General features: G+C 46.8%; 1 protein-coding gene across 1 annotated transcript; it reads left to right on the top strand.

The window, feature by feature from the left end:
* On the top strand, positions 1-24,828 carry LOC146027316 (uncharacterized). The gene is made up of 12 exons (XM_083158248.1): positions 1-5,197; positions 5,351-7,361; positions 7,590-7,987; positions 8,207-8,590; positions 8,738-8,889; positions 15,168-15,229; positions 17,098-17,255; positions 21,585-21,632; positions 21,935-22,075; positions 22,152-22,190; positions 22,854-22,950; positions 24,738-24,828. Exons 1-12 carry the CDS (start codon positions 1-3, stop codon positions 24,826-24,828), a joined length of 8,778 nt encoding a protein of 2,925 aa, XP_083014374.1.
* The last annotated feature ends 813 nt before the right edge of the window (positions 24,829-25,641 follow it).

Raw genomic sequence — 25,641 nt, 5'->3', positions numbered from 1 at the left:
ATGACAGCTGAGAAACACATATCATCTGCTGAAACCACATCAGCAACTGCTGCACCCACAAAAGGTGCTGTATCCATAGCATCCTCTGAGATCTCAACAGCGTCTGCATCCACATCCACTGCACTTGCAGAAGCAACTGCTACACCCACTAAAACAACCACTACAACTACTGCTCCCACAACAACTACAACAACTACTGCGCCCACAAAAACCACTACAACAACTACTGCGCCCACATCAACCACTACAACTACTGCACCCCCATCAACCACTACAACTACTGTCCATGCAACAACGACTACAACAACTACTGCCCCCACATCAGCCACTACAACAACTACTGCCCCCCCATCAACCACTACAACAACTACTGCTCCCACAACAACTACAACAACTACTGCGCCCACAAAAACCACTACAACAACTACTGCGCCCACATCAACCACTACTACAACAACTACAACAACTACTGCCCCCCCATCAACCACTACAACAACTACTTCCCCCACAACAAACACTATAACTACTGCCCCCACATCAACCACTACAACAACAACTGCCCCGAATACAACTATTGCCCCCACAACACCCACTACAACAACTACTGCACCCACATCAACCACTACAACTACTGTCCATGCAACAACGACTACAACAACTACTGCCCCCACATCAGCCACTACAACAACTACTACCCCCCCATCAACCACTACAACAACTACTGCCCCCTCATCAAACACTACAACAACTATTGCCCCCACAACACCCACTACAACAACTACTGCACCCACAACACCCAATACAACAACTATTGCCCCCAAAAAACTCATTACAACAACTACTGCCCCCACAACACCCACTAAAACAACAACTGCCCCCACATCAACCAGTATTACAACTACAGCCCCCACAACAACAACTACTGCCCCCAAATCAACCACTATAACTACTGCCCCCACAACAACCACAACAGAAACTACTGCCCCCACAACACCCACTACAACAACGACTGTCCCCACAGCACCAAATACAACAACTACTGCCCCCACAACGCCAAATACAACAACTACTGCCCCCACAACAACCACTACAACTACTGCCCCTACCACACCCACTACAACAACTACTGCCCCCCCATCAACCACTACAACAGCTACTGCCCCCCCATCAACCAGTACTACAATTACAGCCCCCACATCAACCACAACAGAAACTACTGCCCCCACAACACCAAATACAACAACTACTGCTGCCACAACAACTACTGCCCCCACAACACCCACTACAACTACTGCCCCCACATCAACCAAAACAACTACTGCCCCCACATCAACCAGTACTACAACTACAGCCCCCACAACACCCACAGCAACAAGTACTGCCCCCACATTAACCATAACAACTACTGCCCCCACATCAACTACTACAACAACTACTGCCCCCACAACAACCACTATAACTACTGCCCCTACATCAACCACTACAACAACAACTACTGCCCCCACAACACCAAAAACAACAACTACCCCCACAACACCAAATACAACAACTACTGCCACCACAACAACTACTGCCCCCACAACAACAACTACTGCCCCCAAATCAACCACTACAACAACTACTGCCCCCACATCAACCACAACAGAAACTACTGCCCCCACATCAACCACTACAATTAGTACTGCCCCCACAACACCCACTACAACATCTACTGCCCCCACATCAACCAGTACTACAACTACATCCCCCACAATACCCACAACAACAACTACTGCCCCCACAACAACCACAACAGAAACTACTGTTCCCACATCAACCACTACAACAGATACTGCCCCCACAACGCCAAATACAACAACTACTGCCCCCACAACAACCACTACAACTACTGCCCCCACCACACCCACTACAACAACTACTGCCCCCCCATCAACCACTACAACAGCTACTGCCCCCCCATCAACTAGTACTACAACTACAGCCCCCACATCAACCACAACAGAAACTACTGCCCCCACAACACCCACTACAACTACTGCCCCCACAACACCAAATACAACAACTACTGCCGCCACAACAACTACTGCCCCCACAACACCCACTACAACTACTACTGCCCCCACATCAACCAAAACAACTACTGCCCCCACATCAACCAGTACTACAACTACAGCCCCAACAACACCCACAGCAACAAGTACTGCCCCCACATCAACCATAACAACTACTGCCCCCACATCAACTACTACAACAACTACTGCCCCCACAACAACCACTATAACTACTGCCCCTACATCAACCACTACAACAACTACTGCCCCCACAACACCAAAAACAACAACTACCCCCACAACACCAAATACAACAACTAATGCCACCACAACAACTACTGCCCCCACAACAACAACAACTACTGCCCCCAAATCAACCACTACAACAACTACTGCCCCCACATCAACCACAACAGAAACTACTGCCCCCACATCAACCACTACAATTAGTACTGCCCCCACAACACCCACTACAACATCTACTGCCCCCACATCAACCAGTACTACAACTACATCCCCCACAATACCCCCAACAACAACTACTGCCCCCACAACAACCACAACAGAAACTACTGTTCCCACATCAACCACTGCAACAGCTACTGCCCCCACAACGCCAAATACAACAACTACTGCCCCCACAACAACCACTACAACTATTGCCCCTACCACACCCACTACAACAACTACTGCCCCTCCATCAACCACTACAACAGCTACTGCCCCCCCATCAACCAGTACTACAACTACAGCCCCCACATCAACCACAACAGAAACTACTGCCCCCACAACACCCACTACAACTAGTGCCCCCACAACACCAAATACAACAACTACTGCCGCCACAACAACTACTGCCCCCACAACACCCACTACAACTACTACTGCCCCCACATCAACCAAAACAACTACTGCCCCCACATCAACCAGTACTACAACTACAGCCCCCACAACACCCACAGCAAAAAGTACTGCCCCCACATCAACCATAACAACTACTGCCCCCACATCAACTACTACAACAACTACTGCCCCCACAACACCAAAAACAACAAATACCCCCACAACACCAAATACAATAACTACTGCCACCAGAACAACTACTGCCCCCAAATCAACCACTACAACAACTACTGCCCCCACAGCAACCACAACAGAAACTACTGCCCCCACATCAACCACTACAATTAGTACTGCCCCCACAACACCCACTACAACATCTACTGCCCCCACATCAACCAGTACTACAACTACATCCCCCACAAAACCCACAACAACAACAACTACTGCCCCCACAACAACCACAACAGAAACTACTGTTCCCACATCAACCAGTACAACAGCTACTGCCCCCACAACGCCAAATACAACAACTACTGCCCCCACAACAACCACTACAACTACTGCCCCTACCACACCCACAACAACTACTGCCCCCCCATCAACCACTAAAACAGCTACTGCCCCCCCATCAACCAGTACTAGAACTACAGCCCCCACATCAACCACAACAGAAACTACTGCCCCCACAACACCCACTACAACTAATGCCCCCACAACACCAAATACAACAACTACTGCCCCCACAACACCCACTACAACTACTACTGCCCCCACATCAACCAGTACTACAACTACAGCCCCCACAACACTCACAGCAACAAGTACTGCCCCCACATCAACCATAACAACTACTGCCCCTACATCAACCACTACAACAACTACTGCCCCCACAACAACCACTATAACTACTGCCTCTACATCAACCACTACAACAACTACTGCCCCCACAACACCAAAAACAACAACTACCCCCACAACACCAAATACAACAACTACTGCCACCAGAACAACTACTGCCCCCACAACAACAACAACTACTGCCCCCAAATCAACCACTACAACAACTACTGCCCCCACAGCAACCACAACAGAAACTACTGCCCCCACATCAACCACTACAATTAGTACTGTCCCCACAACACCCACTACAACATCTACTGCCCCCACATCAACCAGTACTACAACTACATCCCCCACAATACCCACAACAACAACTACTGCCCCCACAACAACCAAAACAGAAACTACTGTTCCCACATCAACCACTACAACAGCTACTGCCCCCACAACGCCAAATACAACAACTACTGCCCCCACAACAACCACTACAACTATTGCCCCTACCACACCCACTACAACTACTGCCCCCCCATCAACCACTACAACAGCTACTGCCCCCCAATCAACCAGTACTACAACTACAGCCCCCACATCAACCACAACAGAAACTACTGCCCCCACAACACCCACTACAACTACTGCCCCCACAACACCAAATACAACAACTACTGCTGCCACAACAACTACTGCCCCCACAACACCCACTACAACTACTACTGCCCCCACATCAACCAAAACAACTACTGCCCCCACATCAACCAGTACTACAACTACAGCCCCCACAACACCCACAGCAACAAGTACTGCCCCCACATCAACCATAACAACTACTGCCCCCACATCAACTACTACAACAACTACTGCCCCCACAACAACCACTATAACTACTGCCCCTACATCAACCACTACAACAACTACTGCCCCCACAACACCAAAAACAACAACTACCCCCACAACACCAAATACAACAACTACTGCCACCAGAACAACTACTGCCCCCACAACAACAACTACTGCCCCCAAATCAACCACTACAACAACTACTGCCCCCACAGCAACCACAACAGAAACTACTGCCCCCACATCAACCACTACAATTAGTACTGCCCCCACAACACCCACTACAACATCTACTGCCCCCACATCAACCAGTACTACAACTACATCCCCCACAATACCCACAACAACAACAACTACTGCCCCCACAACAACCACAACAGAAACTACTGTTCCCACATCAACCACTACAACAGCTACTGCCCCCACAACGCCAAATACAACAACTACTGCCCCCACAACAACCACTACAACTACTGCCCCTACCACACCCACTACAACAACTACTGCCCCCCCATCAACCACTACAACAGCTAGTGCCCCCCCATCAACCAGTACTACAATTACAGCCCCCACATCAACCACAACAGAAACTACTGTCCCTACAACACCCACTACAACTACTGCCCCCACAACACCAAATACAACAACTACTGCCGCCACAACAACTACTGCCCCCACAACACCCACTACAACTACTACTGCCCCCACATCAACCAAAACAACTACTGCCCCCACATCAACCAGTACTACAACTACTGCCCCCACAACACCCACAGCAACAAGTACTGCCCCCACGTCAACCATAACAACTACTGCCCCCACATCAACTACTACAACAACTACTGCCCCCACAACACCAAAAACAACAACTACCCCCACAACACCAAATACAATAACTACTGCCACCAGAACAACTACTGCCCCCAAATCAACCACTACAACAACTACTGCCCCCACAGCAACCACAACAGAAACTACTGCCCCCACATCAACCACTACAATTAGTACTGCCCCCACAACACCCACTACAACATCTACTGCCCCCACATCAACCAGTACTACAACTACATCCCCCACAAAACCCACAACAACAACAACTACTGCCCCCACAACAACCACAACAGAAACTACTGTTCCCACATCAACCAGTACAACAGCTACTGCCCCCACAACGCCAAATACAACAACTACTGCCCCCACAACAACCACTACAACTACTGCCCCTACCACACCCACAACAACTACTGCCCCCCCATCAACCACTAAAACAGCTACTGCCCCCCCATCAACCAGTACTACAACTACAGCCCCCACATCAACCACAACAGAAACTACTGCCCCCACAACACCCACTATAACTACTGCCCCCACAACACCAAATACAACAACTACTGCCCCCACAACACCCACTACAACTACTACTGCCCCCACATCAACCAGTACTACAACTACAGCCCCCACAGCAACAAGTACTGCCCCCACATCAACCATAACAACTACTGCCCCCACATCAACTACTACAACAACTACTGCCCCCACAACAACCACTATAACTACTGCCCCTACATCAACCACTACAACAACTACTGCCCCCACAACACCAAAAACAACAACTACCCCCACAACACCAAATACAACAACTACTGCCACCAAAACAACTACTGCCCCCACAACAACAACAACTACTGCCCCCAAATCAACCACTACAACAACTACTGCCCCCACAGCAACCACAACAGAAACTACTGCCCCCACATCAACCACTACAATTAGTACTGCCCCCACAACACCCACTACAACATCTACTGCCCCCACATCAACCAGTACTACAACTACATCCCCCACAATACCCAAAACAACAACAACTACTGCCCCCACAACAACCACAGCAGAAACTACTGTTCCCACATCAACCACTACAACAGCTACTGCCCCCACAATGCCAAATACAACAACTACTGCCCCCACAACAACCACTACAACTACTGCCCCTACCACACCCACAACAACTACTGCCCCCCCATCAACCACTACAACAGCTACTGCCCCCCAATCAACCAGTACTACAACTACAGCCCCCGCATCAACCACAACAGAAACAACTGCCCCCACAACACCCACTACAACTACTGCCCCCACAACACCAAATACAACAACTACTGCTGCCACAACAACTACTGCCCCCACAACACCCACTACAACTACTACTGCCCCCACATCAACCAAAACTACTGCCCCCACATCAACCAGTACTACAACTACAGCCCCCACAACACCCACAGCAACAAGTACTGCCCCCACATCAACCATAACAACTACTGCCCCCACATCAACTACTACAACAACTACTGCCCCCACAACAACCACTATAACTACTGCCCCTACATCAACCACTACAACAACTACTGCCCCCACAACACCAAAAACAACAACTACCTCCACAACACCAAATACAACAACTACTGCCACCAGAACAACTACTGCCCCCACAACAACAACTACTGCCCCCAAATCAACCACTACAACAACTACTGCCCCCACATCAACCACAACAGAAACTACTGCCCCCACATCAACCACTACAATTAGTACTGCCCCCACATCAACCACTACAATTAGTACTGCCCCCACAACACCCACTACAACATCTACTGCCCCCACATCAACCAGTACTACAACTAAGTCCCCCACAATACCCACAACAACAACAACTACTGCCCCCACAACAACCACAACAGAAACTACTGTTCCCACATCAACCACTACAACAGCTACTGCCCCCACAATGCCAAATACAACAACTACTGCCCCCACAGCAACCACTACAACTACTGCCCCTACCACACCCACTACAACAACTACTGCCCCCCCATCAACCACTACAACAGCTACTGCCCCCCCATCAACCAGTACTACAATTACAGCCCCCACATCAACCACAACAGAAACTACTGTCCCCACAACACCCACTACAAATTCTGCCCCCACAACACCCACTACAACTACTACTGCCCCCACATCAACCAAAACAACTACTGCCCCCACATCAACCAGTACTACAACTACAGCCCCCACAACACCCACAGCAACAAGTACTGCCCCCACATCAACCATAACAACTACTGCCCCCACATCAACTACTACAACAACTACTGCCCCCACAACAACCACTATAACTACTGCCCCTACATCAACCACTACAACAACTACTGCCCCCACAACAACTACCCCCACAACACCAAATACAACAACTACTGCCACCAGAACAACTACTGCCCCCACAACAACCACTATAACTACTGCCCCTACATCAACCACTACAACAACTACTGCCCCTACATCAACCACTACAACAACTACTGCCCCCACAACAACTACCCCCACAACACCAAATACAACAACTACTGCCACCAGAACAACTACTGCCCCCACAACAACCACAACAGAAACTACTGCCCCCAAATCAACCACTACAACAACTACTGCCCCCACATCAACCACAACAGAAACTACTGCCCCCATATCAACCACTACAATTAGTACTGCCCCCACAACACCCACTACAACAACTACTGCCCCCACACCAAAGACTTCCCCCACAACACCCACTACAACTACTGCCCCCACCACACCCACTACAAAAACTACTGCCCTCCCATCAACTACTACAATAACTACTGCCCCCACATCAACCACAACAGAAACTACTGTCCCCACATCAACCACTACAACAACTACTGCCCCCACAACACCCACAACAACAACTACTGCCCCCAAATCAACCATTACAACAACTACTGCCCCCACAACAACCACAAAAGAAACTACTGCCCCCACATCAACCACTACAACTAGTACTGCCCCCACTACAACAACTACTGCCCCTACAACACCAAATACAACAACAACAACTACTGCCGCCACAACAAATACTGCCCCAACAACACCCATTACATCTATTGCTCCCACAACACCCACTACAACAACTACTACCCCCACAACGACCACTACAACTACCGCTCCCACAATCCCCACAAAATCTACTGCCCCCACAACACCCACTACACCAACTACTGTCTCCACATCCACCACTACAACTAATGCCCCCACAACACCCACTACAACAAGTACTGCCCCCACATCAACCATAACAACTACTGCCCCCACATCAACTACTACAACAACAACTACTGCCCCCACAACAACCACTATAACTACTGCCCCTACATCAACCACTACAACAACTACTGCCCCCACAACACCAAATACAACAACTACTGCCACCAGAACAACTACTGCCCCCACAACAACTACTGTCCCCAAATCAACCACTACAACAACTACTGCCCCCACATCAACCACAACAGAAACTATTGCCCCCACATCAACCACTACAATTAGTACTGCCCCCACAACACCCACTACAACAAATACTGCCCCCACAACACCCACTACAACTACTGCCCCCACCACACCCACTACAACAACTACTGCCCTCCCATCAACTACTACAATAACTACTGCCCCCACAACAATCACTTTAACTACTGCCCCCACATCAATCACAACAACAACTACTACCCCCACAACACCCACTACAACAACTACGGCCCACACATCAACCAGTACTACAACTACAGCCCCCACAACACCCACAGCAACAAGTACTGCCCCCACATCAACCATAACAACTACTGCCCCCACATCAACTACTACAACAACTACTGCCCCCACAACAACCACTATAACTACTGCCCCCACAACACCAAATACAACAACTACTGCCACCAGAACAACTACTGCCCCCACAACAACAACTACTGCCCCCAAATCAACCACTACAACAACTACTGCCCCCACATCAACCACAACAGAAACTATTGCCCCCACATCAACCACTACAATTAGTACTGCCCCCATAACACCCACTACAACAAATACTGCCCCCACAACACCCACTACAACTACTGCCCCCACCACACCCACTACAACAACTACTGCCCTCCCATCAACTACTACAATAACTACTGCCCCCACAACAATCACTTTAACTACTGCCCCCACATCAACCACAACAACAACTACTGCCCCTACAACACCCACTACAACAACTACGGCCCACAAATCAACCAGTACTACAACTACAGCCCCCACAACACCCACAGCAACAAGTACTGCCCCCACATCAACCATAACAACTACTGCCCCCACATCAACTACTACAACAACTACTGCCCCCACAACAACCACTATAACTACTGCCCCTACATCAACCACTACAACAACTACTGCCCCCACAACACCAAATACAACAACTACTGCCACCAGAACAACTACTGCCCCCACAACAACAACTACTGCCCCCAAATCAACCACTACAACAACTACTGCCCCCACATCAACAACAACAGAAACTATTGCCCCCACATCAACCACTACAATTAGTACTGCCCCCACAACACCCACTACAACAAATACTGCCCCCACAACACCCACTACAACTACTGCCCCCACCACACCCACTACAACAACTACTGCCCTCCCATCAACTACTACAATAACTACTGCCCCCACAACAATCACTTTAACTACTGCCCCCACATCAACCACAACAACAACTACTGCCCCTACAACACCCACTACAACAACTACGGCCCACACATCAACCAATACTACAACTACAGCCCCCATAACACCCACAACAACAACTACTGCCCCCAAATCAACCATTAAAACAACAACTACCCCCACAACAACCACAACAGAAACTACTGCCCCCACATCAACTACTACAACTAGTACTGCCCCCACTACAACAACTACTGCCCCTACAACACCAAATACAACAACTACTGCCGCCACAACAAATACTGCCCCAACAACACCCATTACATCTATTGCCCCCATAACACCCACTACAACAACTACTACCCCCACAACGACCACTACAACTACCGCTCCCACAACCCCCACAAAATCTACTGCCCCCACAACACCCACTACACCAACTACTGCCTCCACATCCACCACTACAACTAATGCCCCCACAGCACCCACTACAACAACTACTGCCCCCACAACACCCACTAAAACAACTACTGCCCCCAAAACAACCAGATCAACTACTGCTCCCACAATCTCCACTACAACTACTGCCACCACATCAACCACTACAGTAACTACTGCCCCCACAAAAACCACTACAACAAATGCCCCCACCACAAACACTACTGCCCCCACATTAACCACTAAAATAACTACTGCCCCCACAACATCCACTACAACAACTACTGTCCCCACAACTCCCACAACATCTACTGCCCCCACAACACCCACTACAACAATTACTGCCCCCACATTAACCACTACAACTAATGCCCCCACAACACCCACTACAACTGCTGCCCCCACATCAACCAGTACTACAACTACAGCCCCAACAACACCCACTACAACAACTACTGCCCCCACATCAACCATAACAACTACTGCCCCCATATCAACCACTACAACAATTACTGCCCCCACAACAAACACTACAACAACTACTGGCCCCACACCACCCAATATAACAACTGCCCCCACATTACCAAATACAACAACTACCCCCACAACAACAAATACAACAACTACTGCCACCACAACAACTACTGCCCCCACAACACCCACTACAACTACTGCCCCCACCACACCCACTACAACAACTACTGCCCCCACAACAACCACTACAACTGCTGCTTTGAAAACAACCACTACAACTAATGCTCTGACAACAACCACTACAACTAATGCTCCCACAACCTCCACTACAACTACTGCCCCCACATCAACCGCTACAACAACTACTGCCCCCACAACAACAACTACTACAGCAACTATTGCCCAACCATCAACCACTGCAACAACCACTGCCCCCACAACATCCAATACAACAACAACTGCTCCCAATACAACTATTGCCCCCACAACACCCAATACAACAACTATTGCCCCCACTAAACTCATTACAACAATTACTGCCCCCACTACAGCAACTACGGCCCCCACATCAACCAATACTACAACTATAGCCCCCATAACACCCACAGCAACAACTACTGCCCCCAAATCACCCATTACAACAACTACTGCCCCCACAACAACCACAAAAGAAACTACTGCCCCCACATCAACCACTACAACTAGTACTGCCCCCACTACAACAACTACTGCCCCTACAACACCAAATACAACAACTACTGCCACCACAACAAATACTGCCCCAACAACACCCATTACATCTATTGCCCCCACAACACCCACTACAACAACTACTACCCCCACAACGACCACTACAACTACCACTCCCACAACCCCCACAAAATCTTCTGCCCCCACAACACCCACTACACCAACTACTGCCCCCACAACACCCACTAAAACAACTACTGCCCCCAAAACAACCAGATCAACTACTGCTCCCACAATCTCCACTACAACTACTGCCCCCACATCAACCACTACAATAACTACTGCCCCCACAAAAACCACTACAACAAATGCCCCCACAACAACCACCACAAACACTACTGCCCCCACATTAACCACTACAATAACTACTGCCCCCACAACATCCACTACAACAACTATTGTCCCCACAACTCCCACAACATCTACTGCCCCCACAACACCCACTACAACAATTACTGCCCCCACATTAACCACTACAACTCCTGCCCCCACAACACCCACTACAACAACTGCTGCCCCCGCATCAACCACTTCAACTATTGCCCCCACAATACCCACTACAACAACTACTGCCCCCACAAATCCCACTACAACAACTACTGCCCCCACAACAACAACTACTGCCCACACAACACCCACTACAAAATATACTGCCCCCACTACAACCACTTCAAAAACTACTGGCCCCATATCAACCACTACAATAACTACTGCCCCCACAACACCCACAACTACGGCCCCCACAACAACCACTACAAAAACTACTGCTCTTACAACAACCACTACTATATCTACTGCCCCCATATCAACCACTACAACAACTTCTGCCCCCACAACACCCACTAAAACTACTGCCCCCACATCATCCATAACAAAAACTCCTACCCCCACAACACCCACTACAACAACTACTGCCCGCACATCAACCACAACAAAAACTACTGCCCCCACATTAACCACTACAGTAACTACTGCCCCCACAACAACAACTACAAAAATGACTGCCTCCACATTAACCACTACAGTAACTACTGCACCCACAACAACCACTACTGCCCCCACATCGACTTCTGTACCAACAACCAATGCACGCACATCAACTGCTGCACCCACAACTATTTCTATGGAAAAAAATAAAACTACAGAGGCACAAACAAAAACTTCACCCACAACTACAGCGTCACATATTCCCAATACTACATATGCTGGGAAAATTGTTTATTTGGAGTTTAGAATTACCAACATGAACTTCAGTACATATCTTACTGACAGGTCCTCAGATAAATACAGATCGCTAGCGGCTATGGTTGAACAACAGGTAAGTTTTACTATAGAGATATATTTTTAATTAATTAAACTAATCTGTGATAGAATGACAAGTAATGCGATTTTGAACCAATATATTATTTGGGCAATTAAGGCCCATTAAGGAGACCAAAAATGTCCCTTATTAGTGCAGTTGCACCTACTTGTATTTCTACACTGGGGTGAATTTAGGGGTCAGGCCCCCACTGAGGCACAACATTATTGGTTACCCAATTTCACTGCCCTCGTTGACCCCTTCATGTCTATTCCAGTTCTGATGCCTAGAGACTGTCAAAGCAGGCCCAGACTGCACACCTCCAGCCCCACACAACAATGGCCCCCTACAATGGCCCCCACACCCATGGCCCCCTACAACAACTTTACTGGTGGCAAAATAAAAAATTGAAGTCGTACTGACAAACAAATAAACAACTGTCCTCTTTAGAACAGCGGTCTATCAGGACTCCTATACAGGTTTAGGCATATGTTAGGCATCCATCCAGACATCGTGGTTGTAGACAAGGTGCTTGTTGACTCATGTCATCGTGCTACAAATTAACAGTTCGAACATAGCCTGTACAAGCGCCATCCTGTGGTGTAAATGTATATTGCAACTATAAACAAAATAAGTAGTAATTACATAGATGACAGAAAGTGATACAATGAGAGTGATAAACAGCCAGCCAATCAGCTCCTATCTGTCATGATAGTGGCTGGGTTTGAGAAATGACAGGTAGGAGCTGATTGGCTGGTTGTTTATCACTCTCATTTTATCACTTTTTGAAGCTTGATACATCTGGCCCTTAGGCATTAATATATCTATTTTTGCAAGGAAAATAAAAATGCAATCTTAATATTTATGATTTATGGTCAAATATGTGGTCAGCTGGTCATCATCATGCTGTCAGGACTATGGACCTATTTTTATGTGTCAGTTTGGAGCTGCAGCTCCATCTGCCCCATTGATAATTCACATACTGTATGACAGTGATGCAGTACCTATAATACATAGTTGCCTACCCTTCCATATCCTGCAGGAGGCTTCCATTTTTTACATAAATATCCTGCTGCCCTGCATTTACTACAAATCTCACCGATTCTGCCAGCGGTGCCAATAGAGATGCAAAATCACTGTGATTTACTGTAGCTGCTCAGGTGTCCCTGCTGATGACTCTCATTATCCCTCCTTTGTGAAAACCCCTAACAGGAGAGAGATGGCAACCCATGATCTCCTTAATTGCACTGGTGTGCACTCATCCATAGTGTGCTGCTGCTGCTCCACCTCTAGTGAGTTGTGACTTGACATTCTGTACACATTTGTTTATTAATACCCATTTCACACCAGCCAAATTCCCGGGTTGGCCCCAGGAACAACCTTGGACTAATGCTGGTGTGAGAGGCTCCCGGGCCAAAATCCCGGGATTGATGTGCCAGGATTTCATCCTTGGTAGCTACCAGGGTTGCTCCCGGGATGGCCCGGGATACAGGCCAGTGTGAAAGGTACTTACTCGGCTTGCTGACACTGGTCGTGGTGCTGGTAGTGTGGTAGTGAGTGCTGCAGTTGGGGAAGCCACCGGGTCACTGCCTGGAGACAGAGCTGCTGCCTCCTGCCACAGCCCACCGCTGGAGGAAGCCACAGGCACACTTCTGCATTGCTAGCCTCCCTGGAACCAGAGATACCCCGGGCAAGGACGGATCATTTTCCCCATAGAATAACATGGGACCCGTTAACTCCGACCCCCACCTGGTTCCGAAGATGCGGTCTTTAGGCAGAATATGACCAGGCCCTCCATCAGCTACGCCGGGCCCCGGTAAAAAATGTGTTAGTCACGCCTAGTGATAGTTACTACCATTCCCTACCACTAGTGAGCCCCTAATTCCCTAAAAACTAAAAGTGTCTCAATTAGATTGACATAATAGACCTCATCTAGACCATCCTGCAAAGTACCTGTGATAATTATTTTATAGCCTGTCTACAAATATTATTCAATGAATGAATGAATGCATTGAATATACAGTATGACATCTGCATTAAACCTGTACACTTCTTTTCTGCAGACATTTAATATAGTAAAGGAGGCGTTCCCGGGCTGTGAAAGATTAGAAGTCATTGGGTTCAGGTAAGTTTGTGAATACATTTTAGTAATGATAATGAGCCAGATTCAGTGCAGATGAATCAGGTGGGGCAGTGGCAGCACACGTGATGGTAGAAGCAGGGGCAAAGTCATCTTTCCAGGTAAATAAAAGATAAAAACAGGGCTTAAAGTGGTCCCGGAGTGGTGGCGAAACTCGTTACCCTGCCAATACTCCCAACCACCCCTCCCAATTAAGCAGAGCCCAGGTCAGTGTCAGGGCTTCTTGCACCCCCTAAACTATAACTATGTGCCCTACATCCCATACTAAAAAAAGGACAGTGGTCTGATAAGGAGGGGGTGTGTGGTCACACAGTAGTACCTGTACCACCAATTCAAATTACGCCACACAGTAGCACAATCATAGTCACATTACACCTCGTGTGTCATCCCTGATTCATATTACCAATGGGGGAAATTTACTAAGAATCCAAAATACGACCGATGCCGAGTAGGAATTCATACCACTGCCGTCGGTTGTATTTTCGGAAAAATACAATTCGTAAATAGGGCAGACTTTTCTAATCTGCCCCATTTACAAATTAGTATTTCCCCGATGGCGTAGGCAGTCGTATGCCGCTGTATTAGTATTCGTAATTTAGCAGCTGTATATAAGGCCACTAAATACAACGATTCAGCAGCTTGCACGGTTAGTCAGATCTGTGCAAGCTGCAGTGTAATAAAATGGTAAAAATAAGTAAATCAATTAAAAAACTAACCCTGCCCGGGCTGGATCCTGGGGTTGTCCCTGGTGCCCCAGGGCAGTGGGTACTGGATTGATATTACACACTACATTCTTTATTACACACTATAAGCATCCACTCATACTCACCTATGAAATCCCTCGTGGGCCTGTCCTCTTCTCCATGTAGAATCCATTAGGGCTTCCTGGGGAAAGAAATCATACTCACCAGCTGTCTTCTCTGCTTCTACGGCTCCACACGAACACTATACACACAAGCTCTGCTTGTGTTTACATCTGTGGCTTCGCCTACAGACCTGGTGTTAGGACCAACCACCGGCCAATCATGAGTGGAGAATTCCCGATGCCCGCTCATGATTGGCTGGTGGAGGGGCCAGCCTGTTGCCCACCGCCCTGGGGCACCAGGGACAGCCCTGGGCTTCATCCCAGGAATGGTTAATCCTGGAGGGGGGACCCTTCCATTGGGGGGGGGGCACTCCTCCAGGGTCCCTGCCCGGGCTGACTGGTCAGGGGGATAATGGTTTGGATGGAAAACGTTTCCCCAAGCTGTGCCATTACCCTGCTGGCTGGTTGGGCCCGGTGCTGGTTCTCAAAATACGTGGGACCCCCAGTCATTTTGTCCCCCGTATTTTGGGAACCAGGACCGGACTTTTTAGCCTGGTGCTGATTATAAAAATTACAGAGAACCCTTACATAAATTGAATGGTGATTCCTACTCACATTCTTTCGATGGCGAACGCATTCATATTTGTAAATATGAATATGCCATAAATACGAATTGCCATATTTTTGGCATAGTAAATGCCGAAAATACATATAGGCAGTCGTATTTGCATATGACTGCCTATGAATACACCAAATCCAGGTGTATTTACCATAGCAACATATTAGTGTCCCTTATTTACATTATGACACACAGTAGTACCTCTTATTCACATTACTCTAAACAGTAGTGACTCTTATTCATGTGCTAGCTGGGTGGTAAATCTTTGATAGGGTCATAGAGATGATCTTGGATGTGTAGCTGGAGTTCCGTGCTATTCCGAGGCATACGTACAGTGTCTTAAAATGCCCCTGTTGCCATCCCCATCACTGATAGCCCGCATGGATGTACAGGCACCATTCTGAATATCAGATATTTCTGTTGTTACAGAAATGGCTCGGTGGTTGCAGAAAACAACCTTTTCTTCCGGGACCCAAATGATGCCCCCAATGAAAATACTCTGGAAAAGAACTTTACTAACGCTCTGGCAGAGAAGAGCAACAGAGCAGGTGACTTGGACATTGCTCCTGACAGCGTCTCTGGATTCGGTAAGTAGGACTTATTTCTAATCACGCTAATAACTAGTTTCTTTGAGGGCCATAAATGTGCTGTGATTATTAACATAGTATTACACAGGGTAGGAAACGGGTCCATAGCATGCCTGTAGAGCTGCACAGCATAGCATGGTCTGCTAGGAACACTTGATGGAATAAGAGTACATCATACCCAGTAGACAGCCAGTAATGCCCTGGGCCGGAATGTTTAAATATTTTATACAGTGCAATGGTCCTGTGGTGGCTAGGCCCATGGATCATGGAGGGCATGTCCACATAAGGGAGAAAAGGAGCACCAACATGGCGTGCATGCATGATGGAGCATGTCAGAGTTCAGGGCATCCCGCTGAGTCGTTGTGGTCCCAGAGACCTCCTTCTTATGTTACTTACAGCATGATAGATGCAGACAGAATGCTCCTCATCCACCACTACCACCTAATTAAATGGTCCAATGTGCACATCCCACATCATTAGACATCTCACCTGTGAATAAGAAACAAGTAGGGTTATGGAAAAACATTACTCAGGATTCAAAAATGTTCCAGTCTTTATTCCTGCAAGAAAACATTCTGGACGAGTTATGAGGTTTACATAAAAATCTGAATCAGGCCCAAAGTCCCTATCAACCAGAATGCCTCTTTGTCTATTTTGGTCATCGTCATATACTCCAACTTAGTGGTAGAGAAGGTGACTTCCTGTTGCTTACTACTCGTCCAGCTGACAGCTGCAGGGGTTGGATTGGTCATTGGTTTTACAGGGAAGATCCTCACGGATCTGTGAGGCCTGTTTTATTTGCTGAAATGATTCCCCCACAATGCTCAAAAGATAAATGGTCAACACGATTCTTTTTTTGAGGGGGTGTCATTTAGTAGATTTTATCATGAGACCACAATCCATGGAAATGTGTACCATTACAGGCTCGCTTCACTTATGTCGTCCTTTTGTACCTATCGACCTAATACACGTTGATTATACAGTGTTAACCATATGGTGTTGATCAACTCACTGTCGACTTAAACATGGTCAACCTACAGTATCATCCAGGTACTGTTGGCACCAGGTTGCTGCTTTGGTTTTACTGAGCAAAAGTGGAGAAGTGAGCCAGAGGAGAAGTGACCCATGGCAACCAAGCTGCACGGAAATAAAGGGTGATATTTAATAGGAATCGATTTTTTTTTTCTCGCAAAAAATGACAATTTGCGCAAGTTTTCCGAAAATCGCATATTTTATAGGATGTGAATTGCGGCAAAAAAAAATCACACTTTTTTTCCGCAATTTTCACAAATTCTGAATTGGCGATTTTTAGTCACTCCGGAATTCGCATCCAGATGTTTTCCCATTGTAAAGTATACAAATCGCAAATTTAATGGGATGCGAATTCAGGAAATTGCCACCCCAAACTGACCAGGTTGTGATAGGCAAAGTCAACAGAACCAAGCACAGACCAGTGTGATCTGTGCATGATTCTGTTCAAAAAAGTGTAAAATGATTTAAAAAAAAAAATGTGTAAAAAACAGCGTAGGGTTTCCCCTCATGAGTATAACCAGTCCTGGGCTCAAAGAGCCGGTCCTGGTTTCATAAAATCACGGGGAAAAACAAACAGGTTTCCCCTTGATTCTATAAAACCAGCACCAGGCTCAAGGGGTGGTCCTGGTTCCCAGCAACGGGCCCAGCCAGCAGGGTAATGCCACAGCTGGGGGGAGACTTTTATACAAGTCCACCCGGCCAAAGCATTCTCCCCCTGATAGGTCAGTATTGGAGGGGATCCTGGGGAAGTGGGGACCCCCCAAAGAAGGGGTCCCCCCTTCCAGAACTTACCTGCCCATGCTGAAGCCCGGGACTGTCCCCGATGGCCCTGGGCTGTGGCCCTCGGGCTGATAAACTTGTTAAAAAAGAAGAAACTATTGTGTATTGCTGTCGAACTACAAGTCCCAACAAGCCAGCACCGCATGTAGGGACTTGAAGAACCTTAAGTCCCAAAGGGCCCTAGGACTTGTAGTTCCACAGCAGTAAAATAAATATACACACTCCAGTAAATAAAACTGTATTACATACGGAGCCCATTCATCCAGATACCTGATAGTAGTAGTTCGGTCTTCTTGTCCAGCAGTATCCATTTGGGGTACCTGTTGAAAGAAAACATATTCACCAGCTGACTTAAGTGCTTCTCCGGGACCCCAAGAACGCTGTAGCCACAAGCCAGTCTTCTGTTTACATCTGGGGCTCTGCCCCCAGACCGGGAGTTAGGCCGGACAAGCAGACAATCATGTTCGGCCATCAGGATTTCCCCGAACATTTCCTATACTTTCAGGATAGAGCCCCTAAGGTCAGTGCTACTAGGCATGGAACCAGGAGAATTTTTGGCATCCATAGATCTTCAGGATATATACATGTGCCTATTTGCAAAGAACATCAATCTATGCTTCGATTCGCCATAGTTCTCTCAACATTTCCAGTTTCAGGCTCTTCTGTCTGGCCACTGCACCGAGGGTCTTTACAAAGGTGTTGGCTGTCATGGTGGCTGCCCTTAGGTTGAAGGGAGTTGTGATCATCCCATACCTAGATGACCTGTTGTTCAAAGCAGAGTCGGCCAAGATGCTGCGGGAACATCTGGTAGTTGCCATGCAGTTTCCCCAGGAACACGGGTGGATATTGAATATCCAGAAGTCTCAGTTGGGCTCGACCCAAAGATTGCAATTTTTGGGAGTGGTTCTGGATACTCAACTGCATCGGGTGTTTCTACACAAACAAGGCCAGAGTGTTAGGCAGGGCTGAGTGCAGGGACCCGATTGCAGTGGATCGACGGTCCTGCTGGCCTCCAGCAAGCTAAGACTTCACCAATAACAAGCACGTTTGTGGGGTCGAAATAAGTCCGGCCCCAGACCGGTGTCACCTGGCCTTGAGTTTGACAAGGTGGGGGTATGAACCCACAGGTGCAACAATGCACAGATGGTAACTAAGTGAATGTCCCTAAAGTACACAATGGGTGCAACAATGTACAGATGGAAAGAGAATCAAAATAACCCTGTATACCTGCACTAGGAGAGGGGAACCTCCTGGGCAGGCAAGGCCTGACCCTCCTGTGCAGGTAACTGCAACAATGCAGAGATAACAAAGGATTACGCAACAAAGGATAACAAAGGATAATGCAAAGATAAGGATGCAGGGGACCCCTGACTTATCTGAAATGACGGCTGACAGCAGACTCTTGCAAGGACACTGCAGGCTGGACAAAGCAGGTACTGAGGACTGAAGCAACCAGGAACACGAGTCACAGACACTGTGGACGCTGGATACAAGGTGTTGGGACCGGGAACACTCTGGAGCAGGAACCCTGACAGAACTATAACCGGCAGGGTCTGCATGCTGGAAGCATAGCTAAATGACATAACACACTTAAGGACCAGGGTATGCATGAACACCAGGCAAGGTGGATCAGCAAAACCCGGAGCACTAATCCAGCGAACCAATACCAAGCCCAAACAGAACATGGTGACCACAGAGCTACACGACCCTCTGGAGGCGTATCGTAACACAGAGACATACGTCTCCTGGTCTTGTCACTTCTTCACTCCCCAAACCCATCAGTCTGGAGGTGCCTGAAGTTCTTGGCCACATTCGAAACTCTGCAGTATGCAAGGTTTCACTTCAGGATATTTCAATGGAACATTCTTCACACTTGGTCAGGGGATCCAAAGACCATGAAGCAGGAAAAGCTTGTCCTGACTCAGGATACAAAGGAATCATTAGTCTGGTGGATGGATCTAGAATTGCTCCAGCTGGTTCATTCTCTGCAGACAGGATTGGTTTGTAGGGTACTTATATGTTAGTTGGGCGCCCACTAAGCTATTTGCTTAGTTTTCCGCGTCCGCTCACCACGCTTCGGGCTCGTGGCTTGCTGCGCTCGCCACACTATATAAAATCAACTCCATGCCGACATGGATAGTGGGAGTAGGAGCGTACTAACTATAGTGGGCGCCCAACTAACATATAAGTACCGTTTGTAGTAACAACCAATGCCAGTCTCAGGGGATGAGGAGCGGTGGCTCTACATCTCAGGCTGCAGGGGCTCTGGTCAAGCACAGAATCGGCCTTGCCAATAAATATATTGGAACTTGGATTATGCAGTGTGGAGAGCTTTTGAGCAAGCGGAGGAGCGTCTGACAGGGTTACCGATAAGGATACAGTCAGACAATGCCACGGCTGTGGCATATCTCAACCATCGAGGGGGCACCCGCAGCAATATGGCAATGCGGGAGGTGTCTCTGATTTTTAAGTGGGCGGAATCTCGGGTTCCGGTCCTATTGGCTGTGTTTATTCTAGGCATCCGGATTGTGGAAGCAGACTCGCAGATCGGATTTGCTGGAAGGGGTATGGGTGTTGAATCTGGAGGTGTTACAGGACATTGTGGCTCTCTGGGGGCTCCCAGAGATGGTCTTGATGGCATCCAGACACAATTGTCAAGTGGCCAGATTTTGTTCATGAACCAGGGATCCAACAGCATGGGCAGTTGATGTTATTACTGTCCCTTGGAACTTCGACCTGGCTTATGTCTTCCCTCCTTTTCCCATGATTGTTCCTGGTATTCAGACATACTGAGATTGTAGGTGGCATCACCATGGCATCTTCCTCTTCGTCCAGACCTGCCCCAGCAATGTCCATTTCTTCATCAGGACCTAGCTCATCTCAGTTTGATGGCCTGGCTTTTCAGACCTCTTTATTGAAGAAGAGGAGTTTCTTGGAGGCGGTTATTCTGACTATGCTGAGGGCTCGAAAACCTTTGTCTGAGGCTAACTATCATAGGAAAACCTACAGTATTTCAGGTGGTGTGAAAAGCAAAAGGTGCACATCTTTAGGTTTAAGTTGACCAGGCTTCTGGATTTTCTCCAGGATGGGTTTTCAGCAAGTTTGAGTTTGCAGTCCTTGAAGGTACAGCTTTCTAAGCTTTCTATTTTCTTTCAGAAGAGAGTGTCTCTGTTTCTGGAGGTTCAGACCTTCCCTCAGGGGGTTATATGCATGAAACCCCCATAGCAACAGCCGGTAGAACCATGGGATTTGTTATTGGAGCTGGCAGTTTTACAGCAGCCGCCTGTCGCACCTATTCGGCTGACCTAAAGTTTCTTTCATGGAAACAGGCTTTTCTTTTGGCGATTGCCTTGACCAGACGAGTGTCTGAGTTGGGGGCTTTGTCTTGCAAGTCGCCTTTTCTTGTTTTTCATGAAGATAGGGCTGTCCTTTGTACGGTACCTACGTTTTTACCAAAGGTGGTGTCAAACTTCCATCTGAACCAGGAGATTGTGTTAAAAGTGTTTTGTCCTCCTGAGGAGGCAAGAAATAGGGACAAACTTAATTTTTTGTATGTGGTGCGCACACTGCGTGTTTATGTGGACAGAGTGAAGGAGTTTAATAAAAATAACGGATCATACTCACGATAATTCCTTTTCTTCGGAATACTTCATGGCAGCCTTACAATGGGTTAATCCCTTATCTCCCAGTATGTAGACAGTTAGTTTTTTCACACGTGATGCTAGGATCCTCCCCTTGGTCCTCCTCCTTATGGTATATCTGTTCACTCCCCCTGTTCCCCCTCAGTCTTTGAATGTCTCCGCTGGATCCTAGCCATGAAAAAACATATAGAGGGAGGGTATATATGGGCTGCCATGAAGTATTCCGAAGAAAAGGAATTATTGTGAGTATAATCCATTATTTTCTCCTTCATACTTCATGGCAGCCTTACAATGGGACATACCAAAGCATAAATGAGGGAGGGCAATACAATACCTTAAGACATGACTTTACTGAGAACCTGTTTCCCGAACTGTTCTCTAGCCACATCCAATTCATAGTTTTTTGCAAACGTATGAATAGAAGACCACGTCGCCACTTCACAAATATCCTTCAAAGATACTCTTGCTTCCTTAGCCCAAGATACAGACATTGCTCTTGCCGAGTGTGCCTTTATAATTCCTGGTAATTGTCTTCCAACCTTTTTATAACAAAATGTAATAGTTTCCTTGACCCATCTGGTTAGGGTTTGCTTCGATGGCATGAATCCTTTCTTTATGCCTAATGGGATTACGAATAATGTCTCTGAATGCCTAAATGTTTTGACTCTTTTCAAATAAATTGATACTGCTCTCACAACATCCAAGGTATGAAGATATTGTTCCTTTTTACTTGCTGGTTTTGGATAGAAGGAAGGAAGTATGATTTCTCTATTTATATTGAATGTTGACACTACCTTCGGTAAAAAGGATGGATTTGTTCTGAGTACTATACGGTCTTCAAACATCTTCAGGTAAGGCTCCTGCAAAGTGCCTGTATTTCTCCAATCCTTCGAGCTGAAGTGATGGAAAGCAAAAATATAGTCTTCCATGTTAAAATTTTTAATTTTGCTCTATCTAATGGCTCAAAGGGAGGCCGCATGAGTGTATTAAGGACCAAATTTAGATCCCACTGGGGAACAATTGATTTTATTCTTGGTCTTATCCTTCTCATAGCTTGAAAAAATCTATTAATTAATTTTTCTTCTGCCAGTTTCTTATCTAACAAAATACTCAAGGCTAAAGTCTGTACCTTTAGAGTTGAACTGGCCAAACCTTTTTTGTAGCCGTCACCTAAAAATTGTAGGACATCTGAAATTTTCAAATTGGTTGCATCGCATTTATTCTTGCACCATTCAAGGAAAGTTCTCCAAATTCTATAATAAATTTCTGAAGTTACCTTCTTTCTTGCTTGAAGGAGAAGTTCTATAACATATTCTGACAGACCTTTACTTCTCAATAATTGCCTCTCAATTTCCATGCTGTCAAAACCAGTTCTTGAGGTTCCTGGTAGTAGATAAGACCCTGACTCAACATGTAGGGGGATGTCGGTAAGGTCCAAGGTTCCTCCAGTGCCATTTCTAGAACCATCGGGAACCAAGACCTCCTGGGCCAATAAGGGAGAATCACTATACCTTGTACTTTCTCCTCCCGTATTTTCTTTAACACCTTGGATATTAGAGGGAAAGGTGGGAACATGTAAACCAGTCTGAATTCCCATTTCTGAGACAATGCATCTATCCCGGATGACCCCTGTATCCGGTACCTGGAGAAGTACAGATTCACCTTCTTGTTCTTGTTGGTTGCCATAAGGTCGATTTCCGGTTCTCCATATCTCTGAACTATTAACTTGAACAAGGAGAGCTGCAGTTGCCATTCTCCTGGACATATTACTGTTCTGCTCAGGATATATGCTTTCTGATTTACCTTGCCTGGAATATAGAAGGCCGATATTGATTGCAGATTTGTTTCTGCCCACTTCATAATTTTTGTCAACTCTCTCAACATGTTTGCACTTTTTGTGCCTCCTTGTTTGTTTATATATGTCACTGTGGTGATATTGTCTGACATAATTCTTAAATGAGAACCTTGAATTTGATCTTTGAAAACACAAATTCCTCTCCATACCGCTCTTAATTCTCTGTGATTCAAGGAAAGTTGGCTTTCTTGAAGGGACCAAGCTCCTTGACAAATCTCTTTCTGAGTATGAGCACCCCAACCTACTGCACTCGCATCTGTGGTGATGATGATAAATTGAGGATTTTCTAGAGATGAGAATCTTTCCTTTAAAAGATTTTGGTCCCACCAACTTAAAGAGTCTTTTGCCTCTATCGGAATGGTTATGAAATAACTTTGCGCTGTTTGATGCCTTGCATACTTCAACAGACTCCACTGGAACACTCTCATCCTCCATCTGGCCCAGGGAATTATTTTGACAGCAGATGACATCATGCCCAGAAGACTTACTGCTACTTTTAGCTGAATCTGTTTTCTTGTTTGAATGATATCTATTAATTGTTGAATTTTTGAGTAACGTTCTTCCGACAGGGATACTGTGAACTCTGTTGTGTTTATTATTACTCCTAAAAATTGGATAATTTTTGATGGTTGAATTTGGCTTTTTCCCCAATTTATCAACCACCCATGATTTTGGAGTATTTCTAACACCATTGCTGTGTCTGCCACTACCGATTCTCTTGAGGACCCTGCGATGAGGAGATCGTCGAGATATGCCCAAATTCTTATTCCTCTTCTTCTGAGAAGAGCAATTAATGTTACTAATACTTTTGTGAATATTCTTGGCGAAGAAGTAAGGCCGAACGGCAGACAAGTGAACTGATAATGTGTTCCTCTCACACAAAATCTTAGAAACTTTCTGTCTGCCTTTTTTACTGGAACATGTAAATATGCATCCTTTAAATCTACTGAGATTAGATAGTCTTCTTTCCTTATTCCTGAAATAATGGAATCTAGCGTTTCCATATAGAATTTCTTCTTTATCATTCTTTCGTTTAATTTCCTTAGGTCTAATATTGTCCGGAACCCTTCGGATGCTT

This window comes from Crinia signifera, chromosome 8 (genome assembly GCF_055691185.1).
Source record: "Crinia signifera chromosome 8, ASM5569118v1, whole genome shotgun sequence".
Lineage (NCBI taxonomy): Eukaryota > Metazoa > Chordata > Amphibia > Anura > Myobatrachidae > Crinia > Crinia signifera.
Note: the sequence above shows the minus strand (reverse complement) of the source record. Positions and strands in the feature narration are given on the sequence as shown.

What these genes read in the sequence shown, in the direction of transcription:
- LOC146027316 (XM_083158248.1), top strand. Translation starts at nt 1, where the DNA reads ATGACAGCTGAGAAACACATATCATCTGCTGAAACCACATCAGCAACT. An exon ending in TTAGAAGTCATTGGGTTCAG is followed by an intron (nt 15,230 to 17,097) that starts GTAAGTTTGTGA and finishes CTGTTGTTACAG; the next exon opens with AAATGGCTCGGTGGTTGCAG. An exon ending in TCCGAAGAAAAGGAATTATT is followed by an intron (nt 22,951 to 24,737) that starts GTGAGTATAATC and finishes CTGTGATTCAAG; the next exon opens with GAAAGTTGGCTTTCTTGAAG.